Genomic DNA, 21,163 nt, shown 5'->3' with positions numbered 1-21,163 from the left:
CCTGGGCTCACACATGTGAAAGTGAGGACCCTAATGGTATTTCTTCGTTATTTTTTGTTGTTTGAGTTCCTTATTGTTTGTTGTTTTACTTCTTTGAATAGTAAATATATTTTGTCATTCATCTATATACCTTGACTGCCTTAATGTTGTCACAGATTTTTACACATTTGAAGGGTATAGAGTAGACCCAGAAAGCACAATAGCTGTCGATACTCCTATCGTATCTATCTGCTCAGAACATTACTTCAGTTTAGAGCACATGCATGTAAATGGATTTTAACTAGTAGAGCAGCAACATATTGATGTTGGTTGCAGTTCCCCTGGTTCCAAAAAAAACATAGTCCAGTGTAAGAAAAATTAAAGTGCAGAAAAAAGTTGGAAGAAACTGAAGAAAAATCTGGGTCGGAGGGAAAATTAAAGGCTAAATGACAAAATAAAGACATTATCTCAGTTCTGGCTTAATTTCATTGAATTTGGAAATCATGCATCGCTGAAGGCAGATTATCAGGCTGTCAGTGAGGCTGATCTTTCTTGAATTTATCCATCTACAATCATCTAAAAGTACGATGCCTAAGACAAACAGGATGAATCCCCCTCTGGGAATGCTTATCTCCATTACCTGTAGAGGGAACCCAGATGGTTAGCTTAAATTAGGCGTCTAATGTCTAGATAGTTAAAGTTAGGTGAGGTGATTCCTACCCTGTATGTCCTTGGCAGCTGCAGTTTCCCCTGCAAGCTGAGTGTTGTAGAAAGGCAGCTCCTCCACTACTAGGATGTCCCAGAATGTATTTAAACTGGGCTTTATCACAGAAAGGGGTGAATTTTTTTATTTTTTTTAAACTATTATTCAGAGATTTGTAACGGATCATCTAAATGCTTTTTGTATATGGGTATTAATTCTTGAAAAATTTGTGATTGTTCTGAGGAAGACCTGCCTAGTAAATTACAATTATTTAATATTTTAAATAATCAAGTATTTGCTGACATACTGCTTCATACAGAGGTTATGTGATCAGATATGATAGTTGCTGTTTGCAAAAACATGTTTATCTAAAGCCTTGTCATGTAAAAATCTCCAGGAGGCACAGATGCTTAAATGTATCTCAAATTGAATGTTGCCCTTAATATCTCAATAACTGAGCTCTGTCTGTATTATTCTCCATTTTAAATGAGGGGGTTTTATATTTGTTTAAGCTGGAGTTATCTGGCATCCACTAAGGGAGTTTGAAAAACATGACTTTAAATTAAATATGCTTTTCTTCACTAATAGTAATATGCGGTAAATAGTTTCCACTGTTTTGAATGTTACAAAAACTATTGCTTTAATGTGGGGGGATAAAAAGGGTTATTTTTGTTTTGTTGTTGGTATTTTTTTACATTTATTGGTTAGTAGTTGAAATAAAAAAAATAATAATAATTTGTCCTTAACTTTCTAAATAATTCATATATAGTCATTTTGAGAATGATTGATTTAAATTCTGTGACTTTTGGGTTACTGCTGAGGATGATGATCATGTTATTACAGCCATAATACCAAGTGATGCTAAGACACCCTGCCACAAGGGTGGTTCAGCAATTATTCAGTTGCCCAATAATGGCATGAAGCCATCCACTGCTTGTGTGTGGGGAGTGAAGGCCAAAAATGGTCATTCCACCTTTTAAAAATATATATGTGACATGTTAGAGCTAACACATCCTTAATTAATTACTTCCTTGCATGCAGTTAGAAACTGATATGCTCGTGATACGCATTTTGTTTTGGTGGGTTTTGTTTGTTGGTTTGTTTTATTTTAAACAAGTGGCATTTTGGATGTTTGTGGAAGAGAACAATTCCCAGGCAAGACGACAAGACCAGTTTAGGAAAAGTACAATACAAATTCTTGCCTAACAGTAATTCTGGCAGCAGGTGCTGCAGGGGTATTGAGGCAGTTGGTGCTATGATTTGCTGAGCAACCAGCACAGCAGGGTTTCTGCGTTGTCAGGACCTGTTACGATTGTATTTCTGATTAATTAACTGATATGTATAAAAAGGCATATTTTCCCCCACTAACTTGGAATGAATAGATGGTAGATCTGGGATGCTACTCAAAAGTCGTAGCCTCAAACTAATTTCTAGTAAAACAAGAAATTCTGGGCAGCAGCCTGTATTTTCTCTCCTGTTCCCTTAGGGGCTGTCACTCTTAGCCAACAATTACAGAAGATCTTTACAATACAAGAGATCTTTATTTTTGCATAGTGCAGCCCTCTATTTACTTGAGAATAGGGAGTTCTGTAATTAAATATCCTGCAAGAAGGATTGTGGAGGGATGGGGTGAGGGGGATACAGAAGTTTGGGGAGGGGGAGATGGGCAACCACATGTGAAAAATAAAGGAAGAAAACAATCCAACAAATAACCTGTGAAACCCAAAGTATGACTTGGCTCACCACTTTTGTAACATATTCCATACAGGAATTTGAAAAATATAAGATATTAAACCATAGGCATAAAATCTGCAGTATCCTGACAAAAGACTTGTGACAGAATGCAAACTACATTTGTGGCAGTTTTTCCTTTCTGGATTTGGTTTTATGAGTTTTTAAAGTTAGGATAATTAACACAGTAAAATCTGTTGGGACAGGCTAAGGAACAAAATCAGCATGTCTATCATAACTGTGAAATTCTCAGTGCACTTTCAGGTGGATAAGGCAATTTAAATGTGAAAGGACTTGTGGAGTTTATATGCTGTATAGACTGTGTAGGTAATGTCCTGAGAGATTATAAAAGGTTAAAATTTAAAGAGGAAGACCCTCACTTTCATACCTGGTGAAAATTCAGAAAATGGGAGGGAATGCAAAGTGAAACATGTGAAGCCATTCAGATATGTGAGTCTAAGTTGTAGGGCTCTGCTGACTTTGCTGGCAGGAGAGTTAAGGAGTGTAAAGATTTTTTTGTTTTGATAAAGAGACAGTGTTAATAAAATATACCTAATAATCTAATGTGGAGTGGTTTCAGTACTCTGATTTTTCCTCAGGACAGATTGGAATTTGTCAAAGACACTAAATTGAGACAGATGGTAAAGCAACTGGCAATACGCAGCTCATTCAAGCAGACTTGAAAGAGACATGAAAGAAGGATTTTGCATTAAAATCCTGAAAATAAAACATGAACTCTGATGCTATTTACTCTTGGAAGGTTTTACAGTAGTTTAAGTCTAGGGTGATGATAGCAGACTTTAGCACTGATCCTACACAAATTGGGTGAAATTAATCTCTAGTTAGAGTGACCAACAAGTCAAAAAAAATAGTTCATGCCTTGATATAATGTGGAAAAAGGTGTGTTACAGCCATGTGAAACTTGTATAGCCAGCCAAATGAGTTTTGGAGAAAACAAGACATAATGCCTAGTGCCAGAAAGCCTAAATGGGGAACAGAAAATATATTAATCCATGGACCAAGGCTTAAGTACTTAATTGAATCAAATAACCTATTGTAGAACAGTGCTGCTAATAATAATATTAATAATGAAAATCTACAACTTAGAGGTTATCTGATGACTCATAATATAGCCAAGTCTGAAAAATTCAGTCAGTGCTTAAGCCATAGCTATGCCCAAAGACTTCTGTGTGCTACTGATATTGGACTTCCACGAGTCTTAGTATTGCAAGTCATTTATATACTGGAGACATTATAGCCCCACATTCATAACTAAAGGCTTCCTCTTCTGAGCCAGAAACAGGACTGCTGAAGAGTCTGTATAGTCTATTGAATGCTACATAAATTATCCTCTGATGATTTCCTCAGTATTACCAAGAAAGCCATAAGTTTTACATTAAGAAACAAACTTCCTGCTCCAAAGATGCCATCTCACTAAGAAGAAAAATAATCCATTAGTTTTACTAGTACATAAAAATGAGGCTTGAAAGAGGCTAGACTGAAGAATAATAGAATGTATCCACATTGATTGCTCACATTTCATGTCTGTAGAAACATCACTCAGGCAATTTCTTGACTATTATTCAATCTGTCTTACTATGCCAGTTTCCACTGGCTTCCTGAAGGGATGCATGTTCATTTTCAATATGTCTGCTGGAAAATGTTTCAACTTCCTCAGGAACAAACCAGCCTATGCCAAGAATGCATGCGCACCTTGAGCAAGAAGGTTCAGGAATCTCAGATTAGCCCTCTTTTCAGTCATAGTCATAAATTAAATGTGTTCTCCCACTGAAGCTGCACATAGTAAATTACATGAGAAATACAATTTGCTTGGAATAAACTTAACTAAAATCATCCAGATACCTCCTGAAGCCATTCAGAAATGGCAGGTTTTAAGTGGTGGGTGGGATTTTGCTTAGAAAGTAAAAAAGGTGGGTCTAGGGGGAGTCTTTGTGTGCAGTTATTCACACTCTATTAAACACTTATCAAAGTATGGAACTTTCTGGGTAGCAGTTATTGTCTGTCACTGTCACTGAAACTAGACCATAAAATGCAAAATCTGTGAGTTTGCAAGAATAAACAAATGAAAATAAAAATAATCCTATAACAGAATTAGACCAAGTCTTCACCATTTTTCTTCTGTTCTTGGCCGCACTGGTGCTTCCATATGGGGTCAGCGGAAGAATAAGATGTGTCCAGACAACAGAAGAAAAGAATTTGGTTTGGGTGGAGTGCCAAGTTATTGGGAATTGCCCAGTAACACCAATGATATAAGCTGATTGAGTATGTTTAAAATAATAACAAAATATTTCTGTAGGAAGTACAATCTAAGAGAGAGCTGAATGGCAGAAATCAAAACACCTGGTGAGGGGACTATTTCAGGGCAGTGGGAGGAGAGAGTTACCTCTGTGATTTTATACTCCCTGTAATGAATTGGGAAAAGTCTCTTCTCATTCCTTTTTACTATTACAAACCTCTTCCTTACTGATTTTATGAAATTAATACAGCTGGATTAGTGAAAGTCATATGCAAATGAATGCTATACCTGTGTTATCTGCTTCTGAATTATTTGCTGAAAAAGAATGAAGATATTCCCTAGAAATATTACCTGCTGTGAGTATAGCAAAGTATCTTAATAATTATGGAAAAGAAAAAAAAAAAAAGGTCCTCACAAAGTAAGCCTTCAAAGCATCTAATACCATTTTTACCCTTATATTTTGTTATATTTTGAAATAGGATTGTGTAAAGCTCAATATTTTTTTAACATCCAGTGCTGTCAAGTCATTTAAATTTAAAATTCTAGAGGAGTAGATATTATGTATATCATAATCCTTTTACAAGTAGTTGCATGATATTTAATGTTAAATTTTCAGGTCTAAACTAACACTGCTTCACTTTAGATACCAGAGAAACAGAAAACACATCTCTTGGCATACAGTTATGCAGCTGTACATCTGTCATTGAGCCATCACATCATACTTTTGCAAAGCAATGTACTACATTTGGCAGTGTTTAGACCTCAAGTTCTATAGTGTTGTTGCTACTGGTTTTGTTGTATTTAAGGCCTTTCAGTGATGGAAGCCCTTGTTTGCTAAGGTCAGTAAGCATTAGTAAGCAGATGAACATGATGTAAATCAGTAGAAGCCATTTGCTGAAATTATGGAGATACCTCACAGTGGTGACATCCAGCTGTCACCAAGGTTCCTTTCTCTCCTTGTCTAGTGTAACCACCAGAACAAACCAACAGACCAACTCCCCTCATGCTTATTGATAGCTGAATTGTGGCTACCCATAGTTCAGGCTACACAGCTGATGAAAATGTAACACCTCTCTGGCATCCTATTACCTCAGTTTACAGGAAGGCTCGCCTTATCTTTTTGTGATATGATGAATGGCCTATTTCTCATCTGAGAACACATGGAAATTTTACATCTCTCATGGGTGAGAAAGGATAGAAAGCATAAGACTGGCTCTACAGCTTTGGGCTGTGAGAAGGTATTACAAAAAGTCCCACATGTTACTTTCAGCCTCTGTGTGGGAAGGGAGAGACTCTGTAGGTATTCATATATTGCCACACACTTTGAGCTGTAGTTGCTTGCCTGGGAGAAGGCTGGTTAGGCTAAGACTAATCCAAAATTACCTCTGAAATTTCTTCCTGCACTGTACAATCTCTTCCCCTCCTGAAGCGCCTTTCCCTTCCAGAGATCCGCTCCCTCTTAATCTAAAATTCATATCTATGCCACTTCTCTCAGAATGAGAAGACTGTTGTTCTGAGTAAAATGGAGTTTTTTCATGGAAGATCTTAAGTGGCCTGTTATGTCCCAGAAGAGCTAATGTTGTGGTCTGTGTGCACCACAGTTTCTCATATCATTTTGCCATTGTTCAACTATTAGATAAAATGCTTATGACCTCTTTGATCCCCCTTTTACATGCATTTCCTGTTGAAATGATGTATTTAGTCATATACTTTAAGAAAAGATTTAGGATTCTGAATCTCTGAAAACAGCTTCCTTGGGACACATCCAGATTTACTGCTAGGATACATGATGGCTTACCAAGGACCATCTGAGAACTAGGTCTCACTGGGTTTTTTTTCTGTGGGAGTTATATTGTGGTGGTAATGAGTGTGTGCTAATTTTGTCCCATTATTGACTACAGGTATGGCCTTGGCATGTATCAGAGACTAGGTAAATGAGTACTAAATTCAACCAGTCTGTAAGATCTTCCAACCAAGAACTGAAGCCTATCCTTACTTCAGCAGGAAGGATAAACATCAGTCCATTTATCCACTGTCTTTGACTGCCTTTCAGTTTCTCCAAACTGTTTTTTCTATCTGGGTTTTTTTTTCTGTCTCTTTCTAGGGAGACAAAGGATCTAATTCAGGCCTGGAATGACATTGGATAGCAGGGCAGCTATGATAATAGCTAGGTCATACAGATGCAAAGAAATTATAAATTTGCTAAATGTGACACCAGCATTCCCATCTTCCATTTGGTGATGTTTCATAGTTGTTAGTTTGCACCTGGTTTCTGCTCTAGTGAACTCTCTGGCAGAGAGAACTAGGTGCAGCCTAGTAAAGCTATGCCACAGTCCAGAGTATATGTGCACCATGTCATCATCCAGCAACCTTCGTCCTGGTGCTGACCAAAAGATGTTAGTTGAGACAGAGCAAACACAAATGTAACCTGAAGATTTAAATGCTAGTGCATCTAAGTGCTATTTGTGACTACCATTTGCCTTTAGCTTTGGATAAATTCATGTCAATCATTTCTACTAATTCAAAGACATATTTCACTTAAAAAAAAACAAACTATCAAAGTTAAAAGAATTCTTTCTTTTGAAAAGGATTTCTCCTCAGAGTTCCTTTTTGTTACATTCTTTTCTCACACATTCTTTGCATTACTAGGGTTTCAAAAGACAGGTGCAGAAGAACCTAATAAAAGCAAGGTTTAGTTTAGTTAATACCTTGCCTCTATGTAAAATTTGTCCCTAGGACACTACACTAGAGACAGAAAAAGTCATTCTGTCCCTTCATTAGATTGTTTCATCTAGCTTTTCTTTTTGTTTACTAAGCCTCAGATTTTAAGGCTATTAATATTGTCAGGTCCTCTTCTCAGCTTATCATAAAACATCTTCCATTTTGTCCAGTTTAGTGACAGAGATATATGGCATGCTACAATATATTAATAATGTTCTTCTCTTGGATGAGTATCTTCCCTTTGATTCACACTGTTAAATACTCTAATCCATATGCTGGAATGGCAGATACTACTTTGGAATCAACTGTAAGAATATTGGTTGGTATGGCAGGGGGACAGTTCTTCACTCATTTATTTTTCTTTAGTATTACTGTTACATTGGCTTGTCTCAATGTCTGTAATAAATTGCTTTTCTCCCAGGAATTTTCAAATAATTTAGTTAAGAGATTGCTAACCATATGTACAATAATGTCCATTCAGTCCTGGCCTACATCCATCAGTCCTAAAACTATATTGTTCTAGAGATTTCAGACGGCTAGCCTGTCACTAAACGTACAACAAAATGCACAATTTTTTCTTCATTTTTTAAGCTCTGGGGGTCTGTCTTTGGCAACATAAGTAATATAAACTTTGTCTTTGGATGCCTAATATCATGTAATGACCAAGACAAGTCAATTAAAATGTTTTATAAGACTTTTTAGTGATACTAAGAGAGCTTCTGGTAGTATCAGTTAGGCTAAAGGAGAGTCTACTTTATTAGTATACATGCTAGAATTTAACTACTGTGTGTATGCTTTTTTAATTAAGCAGAGTTTAAATTGAACACACCCATTCCATCCTTTTCCTGCTTATGTTTTAAAGAGTTATCAACATCTTCTCTCAGTCCTTAATTTTATACCCAAACACCCATCTGAAAAACTGCACCTCATTCATTTATTTCCTTTATTTCCAGTACCGAAATTGTCAGTTATAACCCTGTGGCTCATTGAGATCCAACGTGAAACACAACTACATTTCCTTCATGTTAGAGATGTTTGCTTGAGAATCTTTGGGTTTATTAATGTTTACCTAGCTAGTCGATGAGAATTTTTGTCAAGCAGTGGTATATACATGGCATGATGATGATAGTGTAATTTGCCTCTATTCCTGATAATCAGGATTCTGCTGCACTGCCAATTTCATATCTGTTGTTATTATTTGTTTGACAGAATCAAAAACATGCCAGGTGCTTTGCAAAACAGAGAACAAGAAAAATCCCTTTCCAGAAGAGATGACAGCCTGAATAGAAATGAAATAATGGCAGGAGACAAAGGAAGCAGAAAGGGGAAGCAAAACAAGAGTTATAACCATAAGATCATGAGATTGGTTTGGAGGCACAGTGAACGCTATGAGGCATTTTTTTAAAACGCATAAGGACTTTAGTTGGGATTAGAGAATGGAAATGTAGAAAAGAAGCTTGGAAAGGAATGGAGAAGAAGGGAGATACAAACTGGCAACAGGAGGAAGAGTAAACAGAGGTGTATGGGAGAGGCCAGCACACACACCTGACAAACTGAGGATTATGACTAATGACAAGAATGAAAGACCACATCTGAAGAGCATGATGATTTCAGGAGGATGGCGAAGCAGGACGTGGTGATGCTGCTAGGGAGAGAAGAGCCAGCAAAGCTGCCCTGGAAGCCTGCCCTGGAAGCTCCTCACACTAATATAACCCTGCTTCCCCATCTTCTTTCTAGCTCCCCTCTTATAAACAAAATATGTATGTAGAAGAGTAAAGGAGAAGGAGAAGCAGCTAAATCAAACATTTCCAAAGATCCTGCTGGGGAAGAATTTTAAGCTGGGATGATACAGATTTACTCCAACTGATGCTGTTGCTTGTAGCAAGTGGCAGAGTGCATCCTGTTAGCCTTTCTTATGCAGACAAATCAATGGGAGTCTTTACCACTACTTACAAATAGGCCTTGCTGGGAAGTACTCAGCAAAATTGCAATACTCCAGCCAGTTGAGGATGTTTAAAAATGTCCTTCCATTATCAGAAAGAAGCAGAAATTATAACATTCACATTGAAATGGAAACAGGGGAAAAATAATATTTAAGCATTTTATTTTCAAACTGAAAATAATCATTTTGGTATTACAGAAAAATGCGGGGGGATTTTTCTCATTTAAAAATCTCATCTTATAATTTTTCACAAAAATTTCTGATAAAATGGGAATTATTTTAATTACGTTGGATTGGCTTTTTTCTTCTAAAAAATTAGTGTTGTTTTTAGAAGAAAACTTGAAAATTTCCATTTTCAGTCTCTCAGACGTTTTAAACTGCCCTGGTTTCCAAGGTAAGAATTCCTCAGAAGTAAGAAAGCTGCAGAGTGGCCAGTCGAATCTCTTCCTCACTTCCTTCTCCTCTGCTTTGGTGACCAGACATGTCTAAAGATTAGGCTGCAAAGAGCAAAACCAGTTTCTGTGTCTCCGTGAGAAAAGGCACTTTGCCAACTTCTTTTAAGAATTATTAAGTAGATCTGCTTACAGGAAATCACTTCTTTGCTGCAGACTGTCTCCATTTAAATCCTCCTCACAGCTCTTCCATTTTGCCTGGGAAAGTTTATCAGAAAGCACACTGGAAAGGTTCAGATCTTTCTGTCTCCAGTGAAATTATTTTTAGACATAGTTACAGCTTGGCAGATGCACTGGTATGACAGTTGAGAGACTACTGATGGTAATGGAGTGTTCTATTGCTTTTGCATTTATAGACACTTTTTGCTTGGTACTTCTGACTGCAAAGTATTGATGTTTAGGGTATTATAGGTACTTACCCATTGTATTATTTCTCATACGTTTTAGAGGACAGCTCTGGATAAATCTTTCTTCTCCTTCAGGGTAACACAGCTCTGTATGAGTCATTCATCTTGAATGTACACCAGAGTGATATCAAGTTGGCTGTTGAAACATCTTATCAATAGGATGACCATTTTTAGTCTCTTCTAGCAGTGGTATTGTCTCCCTGTGATAACAGCCTCATTTAAGAATATCTTGGTGGCTCTGGATAGGATTCAAATAAAATAATTCATCTAAGTGAGGAGGCGACAATCGCGTGTCATAGCTGAAACATTACCAAAAATCCTTAGCTGATTGGGTTTGTCCCCCTTCATTTGCTTGAAGATTTCAGTAAATGGTGGCTTCCTGGATACTCAAAGGGCAAAAATGGCCAAGTGCATCTTTTCTTTTATTGTCTTCAATTTGAACTTTGCTTAAGCTGATTAAACTCTTGTCACTTCAGGGTGCCATTTTAGCAATGAGGTTTACATGACTTATTCTGTCAATGCAGAAATTTCAGCTACTAAAGAACACACCAGGAATAGTTAACACAATGCTCAGCAGTGCTCGAAGAATCAGGCCCACCTCAGTAATTTCTCTACACCATTATTGAAATAATGCTGGAATTAAATCATTTAACCTTGGTGTCAATTTACAAGATCTACCCTGCTTAAATTCTTGCAATCACATATCATTATAAAAAATAAAAAATGAAAAAGATATTGCAAACTTTTTCACATATCATTTTTATATATTTGAAAGAACCCCATTAGCTCAGTTGCATACATCCTTTTTTCAATAATGGACCCAGCATAAAGCAGTATCAAAACCTAGTTAATATTTCTACTAGTTAATTTTGGTCAAGCTTCAGATTTTTCATAATTTTGTCCCAGCTTCTGGCATGACAGCAGATATGGAAGAGTGTTTACTAATGTTTTGGCCCTGAGAGAGGAGTCCACTCTGTGGCACCTTCCCACCCTCTGCTACCAAAAAAAAAATTGATAATTTCAATTGGGAAATGTAGTATAATCTCTGAAAACTGCAATTTGACCTACCTTGTGAGTTCAGACACTGAACTGGATGGATGATTTGGGAAGGGATATAATACCATCTACCTCAGTAGCCTCAAGGTGTTAAAGGAAAAAGGGTGAGAGACAAAAAAAGGATTATTATAATGTATCTTGAGAATAAAGGACAACATGGTTATTTTGCCTATAATTTTATTTTATTTTAACCTTGTGTATACTTTTCATTCCAATTCTTTCCTATTATCTATTAGCTTTTCCAGGATAGCACTTGGTTGTGCATAAAGTAAGAAAAGCTGCACTGACTCAAATCATAAGTCCATTTAGCCCTTTGTACCTGGCAGGTGTCCTGCCTTGGTAGGGGTTACAGTCCTGTTGTTAAAAGGCACCCGCTGTCACCTACAGATTAGGAACACCTTCAGCTGCTGACTTCCAGACATCTTCAGGGCTCTGTATCCAATATGTACAGTTCAAATATTTCCTTATCAGGGTGTGAGCTATGTTTAATAGTCCAAATTTGTCCTAGATCCTGTGAATTTATTTCCTCCTTCTGTATGTCTTTCTCTCTGTCTTGCCCTTCTTTCTTCTGAAATAGAATGACCAGGGCTGCATGAATTATTCAACATAAGAGTGTATGATGTATTTATACAGTGATATAGCGATACAGTGTATTTATACAGTGATATATATATGTTTTCTATTTTGTTTACAATTTCTTTCTTAATCATCCAAACATTTTTGTTTCACAATTTTAATTGATACTGAGTGTTTGATTTGATATTTTCAGAGAGCAGTCTAATATTAATTCTTTTTTCTTCTCAAGCAATAGCTAAATTGTAGTCCCTGCCTCTGTATGTATTAGACTTATTTTCCCCTTGTGCATTTCTCTCTGCTTTATCAAATTTCATCACCATTTTATTGCCAATGGCATTCAAAATTGTGAAATCATTTTTTAGTTTCTTACAGGCAGCTTCTGATTTGACTTTTAAAAATCATTTTGTATCAAACTTTCTCATCTGACGGTTCTTAGATATCACATTTCCCTTTACTACTAATAAAAGTACTTTTGCTTAAATTCTTTGTTTTAATTCATGCCTTTGTCCAGAAATCTTTTGGCCAATTGCTATAATTCACTTCTGCATTTTTCAGGAGGGGGGGGATGAGACTCCTTCAAGCTATTGTCATTTATGTTTAATTAATAGGAATCTTTAAGAGTAGAATTTAGACTCTCTTATTGCCTACTGGTTCTGAAAGAGTGGTTATACAAGCTTCAGAATGAAAAATTCATATGGGCTAGATCCATCAATTGCATTTAGGAATAACCTGTGACCTGTTAGATGTCCTGCCTCCTCACAGAAGCTATAAACCTATATTAGGCACATCCCTTTACACTGAAAGAGGCTGTTTAGCAATAGCCTGTACCAACTGTAGCACACCAAACCAGAAAGAGTCTGAGTGAACTGGAGAAACAGCCAGATGGGAGAAATAAAATAAGTGAATGCTGTAGTGATGTCCATTTATTTTTCAACATTCCCTTATTCATGGGACTACAGGGGTTGCAAGGTGAGACTTTCAGCATCTCTCCCACAGTAGCTGTTTTTCTTGTTTATTCCACTATTCCCTGCAGTGAGCTCTAACATCAGACTACAGTGCTGAAGTGCCAATCCCTCTCTTTCTCTCTATCCTGGTAAATGCTGAACTTTCAGGGTTCGGCAACTACTGAGTGGACTTTGAGGAACTGCCCTAAGTTGCATCTTGGATATTTGAGAGGAGGAATGAAGAGCTTTTTTATTTATTTAACATTTTTTTCTAAACATTTTCACTTGCCTATATAAAGAAAAAAAACCAACAAACCACAAACAGAACAAAACAAAACGAAACCCAAACAAGAATATGTAGTACTGTGTTTATTTTTCTGTAGTTATAATTCTTTCAAAAGCTATAGTTTACAGCTATACCTGTCTGGCCAGTGACAAAAGAGAACTATCTGCCAAAGGAGATTTGTGAAGTACCTGAAGAAAGTGTTAAGAATTTCCATCTGTCCCATTACAGTGTAGAAACCTGTAAATCTTTCTGTGGATCGGTAGAACTTTGGGAACTAATAAGCCAAAACTAAGAGACTCCACAAACTATTGAATCAAACCGCCATGCAGCATTTTCAAAATGAAAAACCCCTGAATGACTGCTATCTTTATCACTATCATCTAGGGCTAAGTATCTATACTGATATAGGCTAGTTCCCACATTCATAATTAATTTCTTACTTTCTTAGTTTATATATTGGCCCAGTGTCTCAAATTACTGATTCTTTAAGGACTAAAAAAAAAAAAAAATAAAAGACTAAAAAGTCACCTTCTCTAGTTCTGTAAAAACAAAGCTTTTCCTGTAATATAACTTTGCACTCAGGTTTCCAAAAGTTTGAGATCACAACTTGAAACCATTTATGGGAATCTAGCTTTTTTTAAGTAGATTGCCAATCTTGTGACATACAGGAATTCTCAGTTTATTAGAAACTGCAGAAATAAATATATATATATAAAAGTGTTTAAAGCAAAAGGAACACTGTAAGTTAGTGACTTTTCTTTGACATTTAGGGCCCTGATTTATTTTATACTTAAGCTCTCTTTCTTATAAATGCATAAACATATTAGAAACTGTATTGAGGTGGATGCCAGTGTCTAATACAGACTCCCTAACACACAAGGATACCCTACCACCTCTCCTTCCTTGCCTATCACTTCTGAAATGCTTATAGCCATACATTGCAGCAGTCCAGTTCTGTGAGTCATCCCACCATGTTTCCCTGATGTCAACTATGTTATAGTTACCCTGCTGCACAGGGGCTTCCAGCTCCTCTTGTTTGTTGCTCATGCTACATGCATTGGTGTAGATGAGTAGCCAGGGAAGTCTCTCCACTTTAATACTACAAATGATCTTTTAACCACGTGACAGAAATTCTTATCAAAGCTGAAGTATCCAGGAAAACAAATTGAGATGGTCAGTTTGGAGGCAGGTTGCCTAATAAATACAGGAAGTTGGTTATATGCTTCACTAAATATTTCAGTTAAGGAAAACTTAAAAGAAGATGCAGTGTTGTCAACCATAATTAATACTAACGTGGACAAGAATTTTCCAAACCCTGATGTAGTCCACTGTTGAAATAACTATTTCCAGAACAGTAATAACTTTTTACAACTGTACCTCAATATCTAGAACCAGCAAAAATTTCTTTAAGCAATTTAAGATCTACTACCTTTTCTTATTGTAAAGTATTTCTCATTTGTCAAGAATTTCCTAATTAATCTGTAAAAATATACAGAACATGTTCTTTCTGAAAACATCATGTGTCCGTTTCTTGTTTTTATTTTGAGAACATCTTTATTCCCTCCTCCCCATACTTTTGGAGAAGATTAACAGAATCACTGATTAATTGCATTCCCCCGAGTGATACAAGAAAAAAATCAGAATCACATAATCTCTACTCTGTCACCCTAAAAACAGTGTACTATTTTCCCCACTTCCTTCCATTCAGGCTCATATGCCCATCTTCCCAAGGGAGAAAGCAGTGTAGAACTTCTGAAAATTTTCTTTTTTTTTTTTCTTTGTTATCATGATTGCCTCTGGAAATGGATTTGGTACGGAGAATGTAACCAGGATTAAAAATATCAGGTGCGATTAGCTGACATTAAATGTAATGAAATCTCAAGGTCAGTTTAATTTCTTGCCTTTCCTTATCTCTCTGACACATAGTACTGTATCTCAGTAGCTGCCACCAACCACCACCATCACAACACTTGGCTAATTAGTAATCAGTCATGTCACTTGGTGTGCTCTCATCCAGTCTGACTATTGAACCTGAGTACAACGAAAAAAGAAATTGGAAACCCTTAGCAACTATATGTGTGTAGTCTACTTGTTTTCAGCAGCATTGTGTGCCTGCAGTTCAAGCTTTCATTCTTCAACACTAATAGGCATGTTTGAATTTGATGGTTTTAGTAGTTATTAATTAGTCCATAGCACTAAGAAGCACAACATTTAACCACCAGCCACATAACCCCATAAAATGCTAAAAGATAAGATTTCTTAGCAGCTCAACAGCATTAAGATAGGAAAAAAGCTTTTTAATGAAATTCCTAATCATATATCCTTTCTCATCAGTAACCGTTTCAGCATAGAAAGTAACCATCACATTGGATGAAAACAGGGAGCACCTCATTGCTGGTGCCTGTTCCAGCAAAGCACTTAAGCACACCTAGAATGTAAGTACAAGAAAATCCCATCAAAGTTATTATGGTCACCCACATGATTAAAATTACACAGAAATGTAAGTGCTCTTCTGGATTAGGGTCTAAGGAATGAGGCATTTAAGATCAGCCTTTCGTGTAGGAAAAATATTTACAAATCTTTTTAAAAGATGACATATAAATAAAAATTACTGTCTTGCCTTTTGACTGCCAGACTCAGGACAGCTTTAAATGTGAAAATCCTTCACATTAAATGAGCACTTTATTCACAAACTAAGCAGCTGTCTGAAATGGCAATCGTAAAGTGTTAATCTCTGTTACCAATAAACAAAAGCAAATCACATCAGAAAACTCATTTATGTGCAGTAATCTCCAGGGGATTAGCATTTCAAGGGATCAGATTTCCTAAAACTCCTCTTTTCTGATAACAGCCTCTGCTGTGAGGTGACACACCAATAGGCATAAATTATCTAGAGCTGCAGACAAGCAGACATCTTTTGGGGGTTCAGAGTGCAATATAAATAGATGCAAAACAGTAGGGGAACTGGTGCTCATCACAAACCTCAAAAGGATTAACAGTTCAAGCTCTGATTTCCTTGCTGTTGTTAGCTGTGATTTATCATCAGACAGTGACTGAGAGTCTGTCTTATCTGTGATAATTTAATGGCTTAATGGCACTCCCTTTATCTGGGGGTCATAATTAAGCTTGTTTGATCAGTTTCCTAACAAGCACCTAGCTTGTATTTTTAGCTATGCCTATTTTTTCTCTGGATGTAGGAGCATTTTGGCTAATTAGTGTTAATAATATTATTGTTAACAATTACTGGTATTGATAGCAATCTCGTAAAAGGCTAGCATTTTTCTGGAGGAAAAACGCAATCCAAAAAAAAAAAATAGAAGTGGAAAACCAATGCAAGACTCTTTGAATTTAAATACATTTATAGGGAATTTTGACAGCAATTGTTTGGTTTGTTGGCTTCAAATCTAACTCAGATCCACAGCTGAAAATGAAAAACCACTGCATAAAATAAATTCCATGGAATAATGGAATGGAATAATTTTCTCTGGTAAAAAAATTAAATCAATATGAAAGTAAAGATGATTGCTATCTTACAGTGCATTTACTGTCCTTCTCTTATCATACTAATGAGATGTTTCTTCCACTATCATGAGAGTTTTCTCTTGAAAAGGTGAACTTTAGGTTATAATTATGGCTGTTGAAGAACACAGGTGTTGTCAAAATTAATCTAGTGTTACTTTATCCATTAAAATCACTACAAAAATAAATATTTTTTTAATGTACTGAATATTAGATATTTGTAAGGCAATTTTTTTAAGATTTTAAACATATTCAAATTGACCACATTACTTTCTTAATCATTGGTGTAATTTTCTCAGTTAATACCTAGGAGGTAACAAGGAGAGGCAAATAGGTTACTTACTGATATTTAGGGAAACAGAATGACTAACTTTAGAAACACATCTAAATAACCTGATCACTCATACACAGACACAGGAGGTATGTGTGTAATATATTTGTATATATGTTTATAAATCTCTATACATGTTCATTTACATGTATTCTCATATCTATGTATGTGTTTATGTATTACATATTTTATGTTTTATGTACTTCTAATGATATACATAAATGTCTGCATTAATTATTGAAGTTTGTCTTCAGAATAGGTTTTATTTGTCTTCTGAAGAAAAAATTAATAGTGGGACTGAGAATCTATGCGTCTAGCCTAAGTTAATTATTTAGGTACTATAATTAATGCAGAAAGACGAGGTTCATTAGAGTGTTAATTATTCCACTTGCCTGAATTGCTTATTTTAGAATTAGATGTGTTGCTTTTCTTTCTCATGGCTATAGATGAAACCCAGGTGATGTGGCTAAGATCATACATGGCTGAAGGTTAGACGAGATTAATTCCACACACATGGATGAAAGAAACAGTTAATTTCAAAGTAAGAATTCCCAATACTTTCTTATAAAGTTACTTTCCTGTTCTTTGCAAATGGAAGGACTGTCACAGAAAAAGTATTATATATAGATGCTTATATAAATATATTTCCTACCTTGTGTAGAACAAGGCTTACCTGAGACCCTTGAAAACAACAACAATTCCCTCTGGATATTATCAAACAACTTGTAGTAATAAGTAGTTGATTAAATAGACAGAGACTTGCAGGCAGGAACAAAGAAAAAACAAACCCAAAAACCAACACAGCTGTTCATTTTACTATCTTCTTTGTGTAATGTTTCTGACTTTTGACGAGTTTTGCAGGCAGATCAGAAATGGCTTTTGTTTGGCTCTTTAGATCTGGAGAGCAGGAATTTTATTTTAAGCTTACAATCTGACCAAGACTCTGGTAGAGGAATTTACTGGGAGTATTACAGAAGGCAGTGTTGAATGAGCTTTGTTCTACACAAAAACCTTGATCCAGATCTTGATGAAATCAGTAAGAAACTTTTCACTGACTGTGATGAGATCAGGGTGAAGGTGCCAGCCATATTGCAGCAGCAGCTGGCAGTTGTCTGGGAAGCTGAAATTTTACTGAGATATGAAACAAGCAAAATGTGTGAAAGATAGAAATGACAAGGTGTAAGGGAGATTGGAATATAACACTGAAATCCTTACCCAGTATCTGCAGTTAAGGCCATCAACACTTGGGTGCTGAGCTGACTCTGTGAGGCCCCAATGAGATAAGACCACACAATCAGAGACATTTGCTTTACACATCTAACTTCTCAGATAGCTTGCCAAAACTAACAAGACAGAAATATTTCTTGATGAATATATTTTTGTTGTTGCCAGTGACAAGTTTAGTAGATTTTTTCCACCACTAGAACAAATTGTTACAGACACATAAAGTAAGAATCTTTGCCCAGCTCACAGTGAAAACAGAGACAACATCATGCAGTTACTGCTGTGTTATGTCGTTAGTCACTGATGTGATAATGCCAGATATAACATAGCCAAATAAATCTCCAAGAACAATAACATCATGATCTTTGTGAAATGCTGAAACCTTAGTCTTAAGTTCACCAAAGATTTCAATAGATCTTACTGTGGTAATTATTGACAACAATAAATGTCCTAAATATATCTCATTGTTTTAATTTTGTCCATAACTTACAATCACTTGCAGAACTAACGTTCTTTCTAAAAAGAAATCATAGATATTGCAAAGCAACTGCTCACAGAGATGAAAACTGAAATAAGTTTTCAGGTGACATAATGCATCTTACTGGTTTCCGTCTCTGGGTTCATGGTCAGAATCATAGCTGGACTAAAATTTCTTTTTTGATTTTGTATAGTTTTGCATTAAAATTATTGTTTTCTTGTAACATGTTCAGTCCTATTGATCTTCCTGTATTTGTAGCTTTATTAACATAATTTTATTGGCTATATGTATATATAAATATATTGGTATATTCATACATAGATACAAATATATAAAATCATAAATTAACACTTGTTCTTTGATGTACAACTTTCTAGACTCTATTTTCACACACAAACCCACATGTTATTAGTGGAAAACAGTCCCAAATTTGATTTGAATACCTCCATCATAAAGATAAATTTTGTTTCCACTAACAAGTAATTTTTTGTCTTTTTTTCCCACTAGATTGGATCTAATTATATAAATCTATAAAAAACTATCTATGTCCTTGATATTTAAGACATCTTTTAGCTCATCATGAAAATTTTGCATAATATGGTCTTTTTTGCAGACTTCTGAATTGTATTTTCAGCTCTTCCCCTGATGTACTGTTTTTTTTTTTATAGAGAAACCCTTTAATCTTTCTGAATTTTAGTTTATTCATTTGAAGTAGATAAGGAGACAAGTGTGATTTAATTGATGTTTATAAAGTACTTTGAGACCTTGTAATGAAAAATAAGAGAGAAGTGATAAGTATTCTTAAATGTACACTTTTTCTTTGCTCCAGTTTTTGCCAGAAATCTAAGTATTATTCCTAAATTTAGGATTATCTGTTCGACTCCTACTCTTTTCAAGTCAGAATTTTCAAGATGTTACCGTATGATGTATTTCATACTCAAATCACCATTTTCACAGAAATATAAAATATTGTGATTATGGTATAGTTCTTTTTAAAAAAGTCTTTTTTCATGAAATATTTCCTATAATTTCATGATGCTTTTATTAAATTCCAAAATTTTCAATTCACTATCCATTGGTTGGCACACTGCTGTATACGTATAGAATCCCAGCAGTATATGGTTCAAAACACTCAGCAGAGAATGAAAATTCAGTTGAGAGACAGGCACTGCAGTAAGAATGGGCCTGATGCTAACATGAACTAGCATTGTCTGATCTGTATACACATGAATAAATATTTATATATAGACCCCAATCTACAGAACATTATCTACAATTTTAAAACAAAGTGTTTTTTCTTTTAAAAATTAATAATAATGTTGCAATCTTCAAATGTGCTTACATCTATTTATAAAGAACAATCATTCAACGTGACAAGGTATTTGGTAGTGAGCTAACAGTGCAAATGCAAACTTTCCTTTTAATTTGGTGGTCTTCAGAAAAGTAGAGCAGGCAGTGACATATTTGAAAGTTTAATTTTACCATTCCAGATTGACAGAAAGTGCTTGGTCTGGGTTATTCCGGGTCTATTTCATATTCTGGAATAGAGTTTTTCCCACAGTCATCTAGTTGTATAGTTGCAGAATAGCATAGTCATTGATGCTAAGGACCAATAACTAATACCTGAACTTAAGAATAGGCAGATCAATATTTGGTGTCTTATTCTTACAAATGGTCCACAAAACCTGTTTCCTTTGTGAAAAACATACAAAGCTATATATAATAGCTCTTCAGACTCAACAGGAGTCCTAACAAGGTGGGGGAAGAGGACACATTAAATCATTCTATTGTCAGAGGTTTTTCTTAGACTTCAAGCAATAACTTGCTGTTAAGGAGCACCACTTAAAAGATAACACCATCCCCAACTGTATTATTTTCTTACAATTTCTGTTGTGCTGATGCGGGAAGCAGTATCTCTCTTGGGGATTGAAGGAGGTAACAAGTTGGAGAGGTTTATTAATTACTAGTTACTATTCATGGGTTTTCGTTTAAATGGGCAGGAATATGAGATTGGGGTGTGAAGTCAAGCTCATATCTCCCAAGCAGTTGTACAGAACAATATATCTTTAGAGCACTTCTAACTTAAAGGTCTTCCATGCCATTTTAATGACTCATTTGATAAAACGATGCAAGGGAAAAAAAACAAAAATATTAATTCCTCCCAGATGGGAATCAGAAAGAGATACTGGTCCTCTTTTCATAAAGTTGTGCAAGGATACTGTTCTAAAAAAAAAATGAAGGAGGGTACAGGTTGTAGGTATTATGTATAAAATAAGTCGCTATAGTTACACTTGGTAGGTGTCAGCTACTTCATGTAGCACATAAACCCATGCTGACCTTTAAGCTCCTGAGCAGATTAGGGAATGTTAGCAGCAGCTACATGCTTATAAATCCGAACATACTACTGGAAAAAAAAAAAAAAGAATGACTCTATATGATTTCTGTGACAAGCAAAATATTTTTCATGCCTTCATCACTGCAATTTCAATAGGTGGGAAATTGTTTTCATATAGAAAATCTTGACATTTTGCTTAAAAAACTTACTGTCAGGGACAAC

The 21,163-nt window shown here is 35.6% G+C and overlaps 1 protein-coding gene across 2 annotated transcripts in view; it reads left to right on the top strand.

Moving 5' to 3' along the window:
• EPHA7 (EPH receptor A7) overlaps positions 1-8,796 on the top strand; it is a 164,872-nt gene extending 156,076 nt beyond the window's left edge. For both annotated transcript variants that reach the window (XM_005144938.3, XM_013127992.3), the window contains one exon: positions 8,601-8,796. In XM_005144938.3, coding sequence (XP_005144995.1) covers positions 8,601-8,796 — 196 coding nt within the window. The remainder of the gene's footprint in view (positions 1-8,600) is intronic.
• Positions 8,797-21,163: the final 12,367 nt, after the last annotated feature.

This window comes from Melopsittacus undulatus, chromosome 3 (assembly GCF_012275295.1).
Source record: "Melopsittacus undulatus isolate bMelUnd1 chromosome 3, bMelUnd1.mat.Z, whole genome shotgun sequence".
Taxonomy (NCBI): domain Eukaryota; kingdom Metazoa; phylum Chordata; class Aves; order Psittaciformes; family Psittaculidae; genus Melopsittacus; species Melopsittacus undulatus.
The sequence above is the reverse complement of the archived record's forward strand: the minus strand, read 5'-3'. Positions and strand labels throughout refer to the sequence as shown.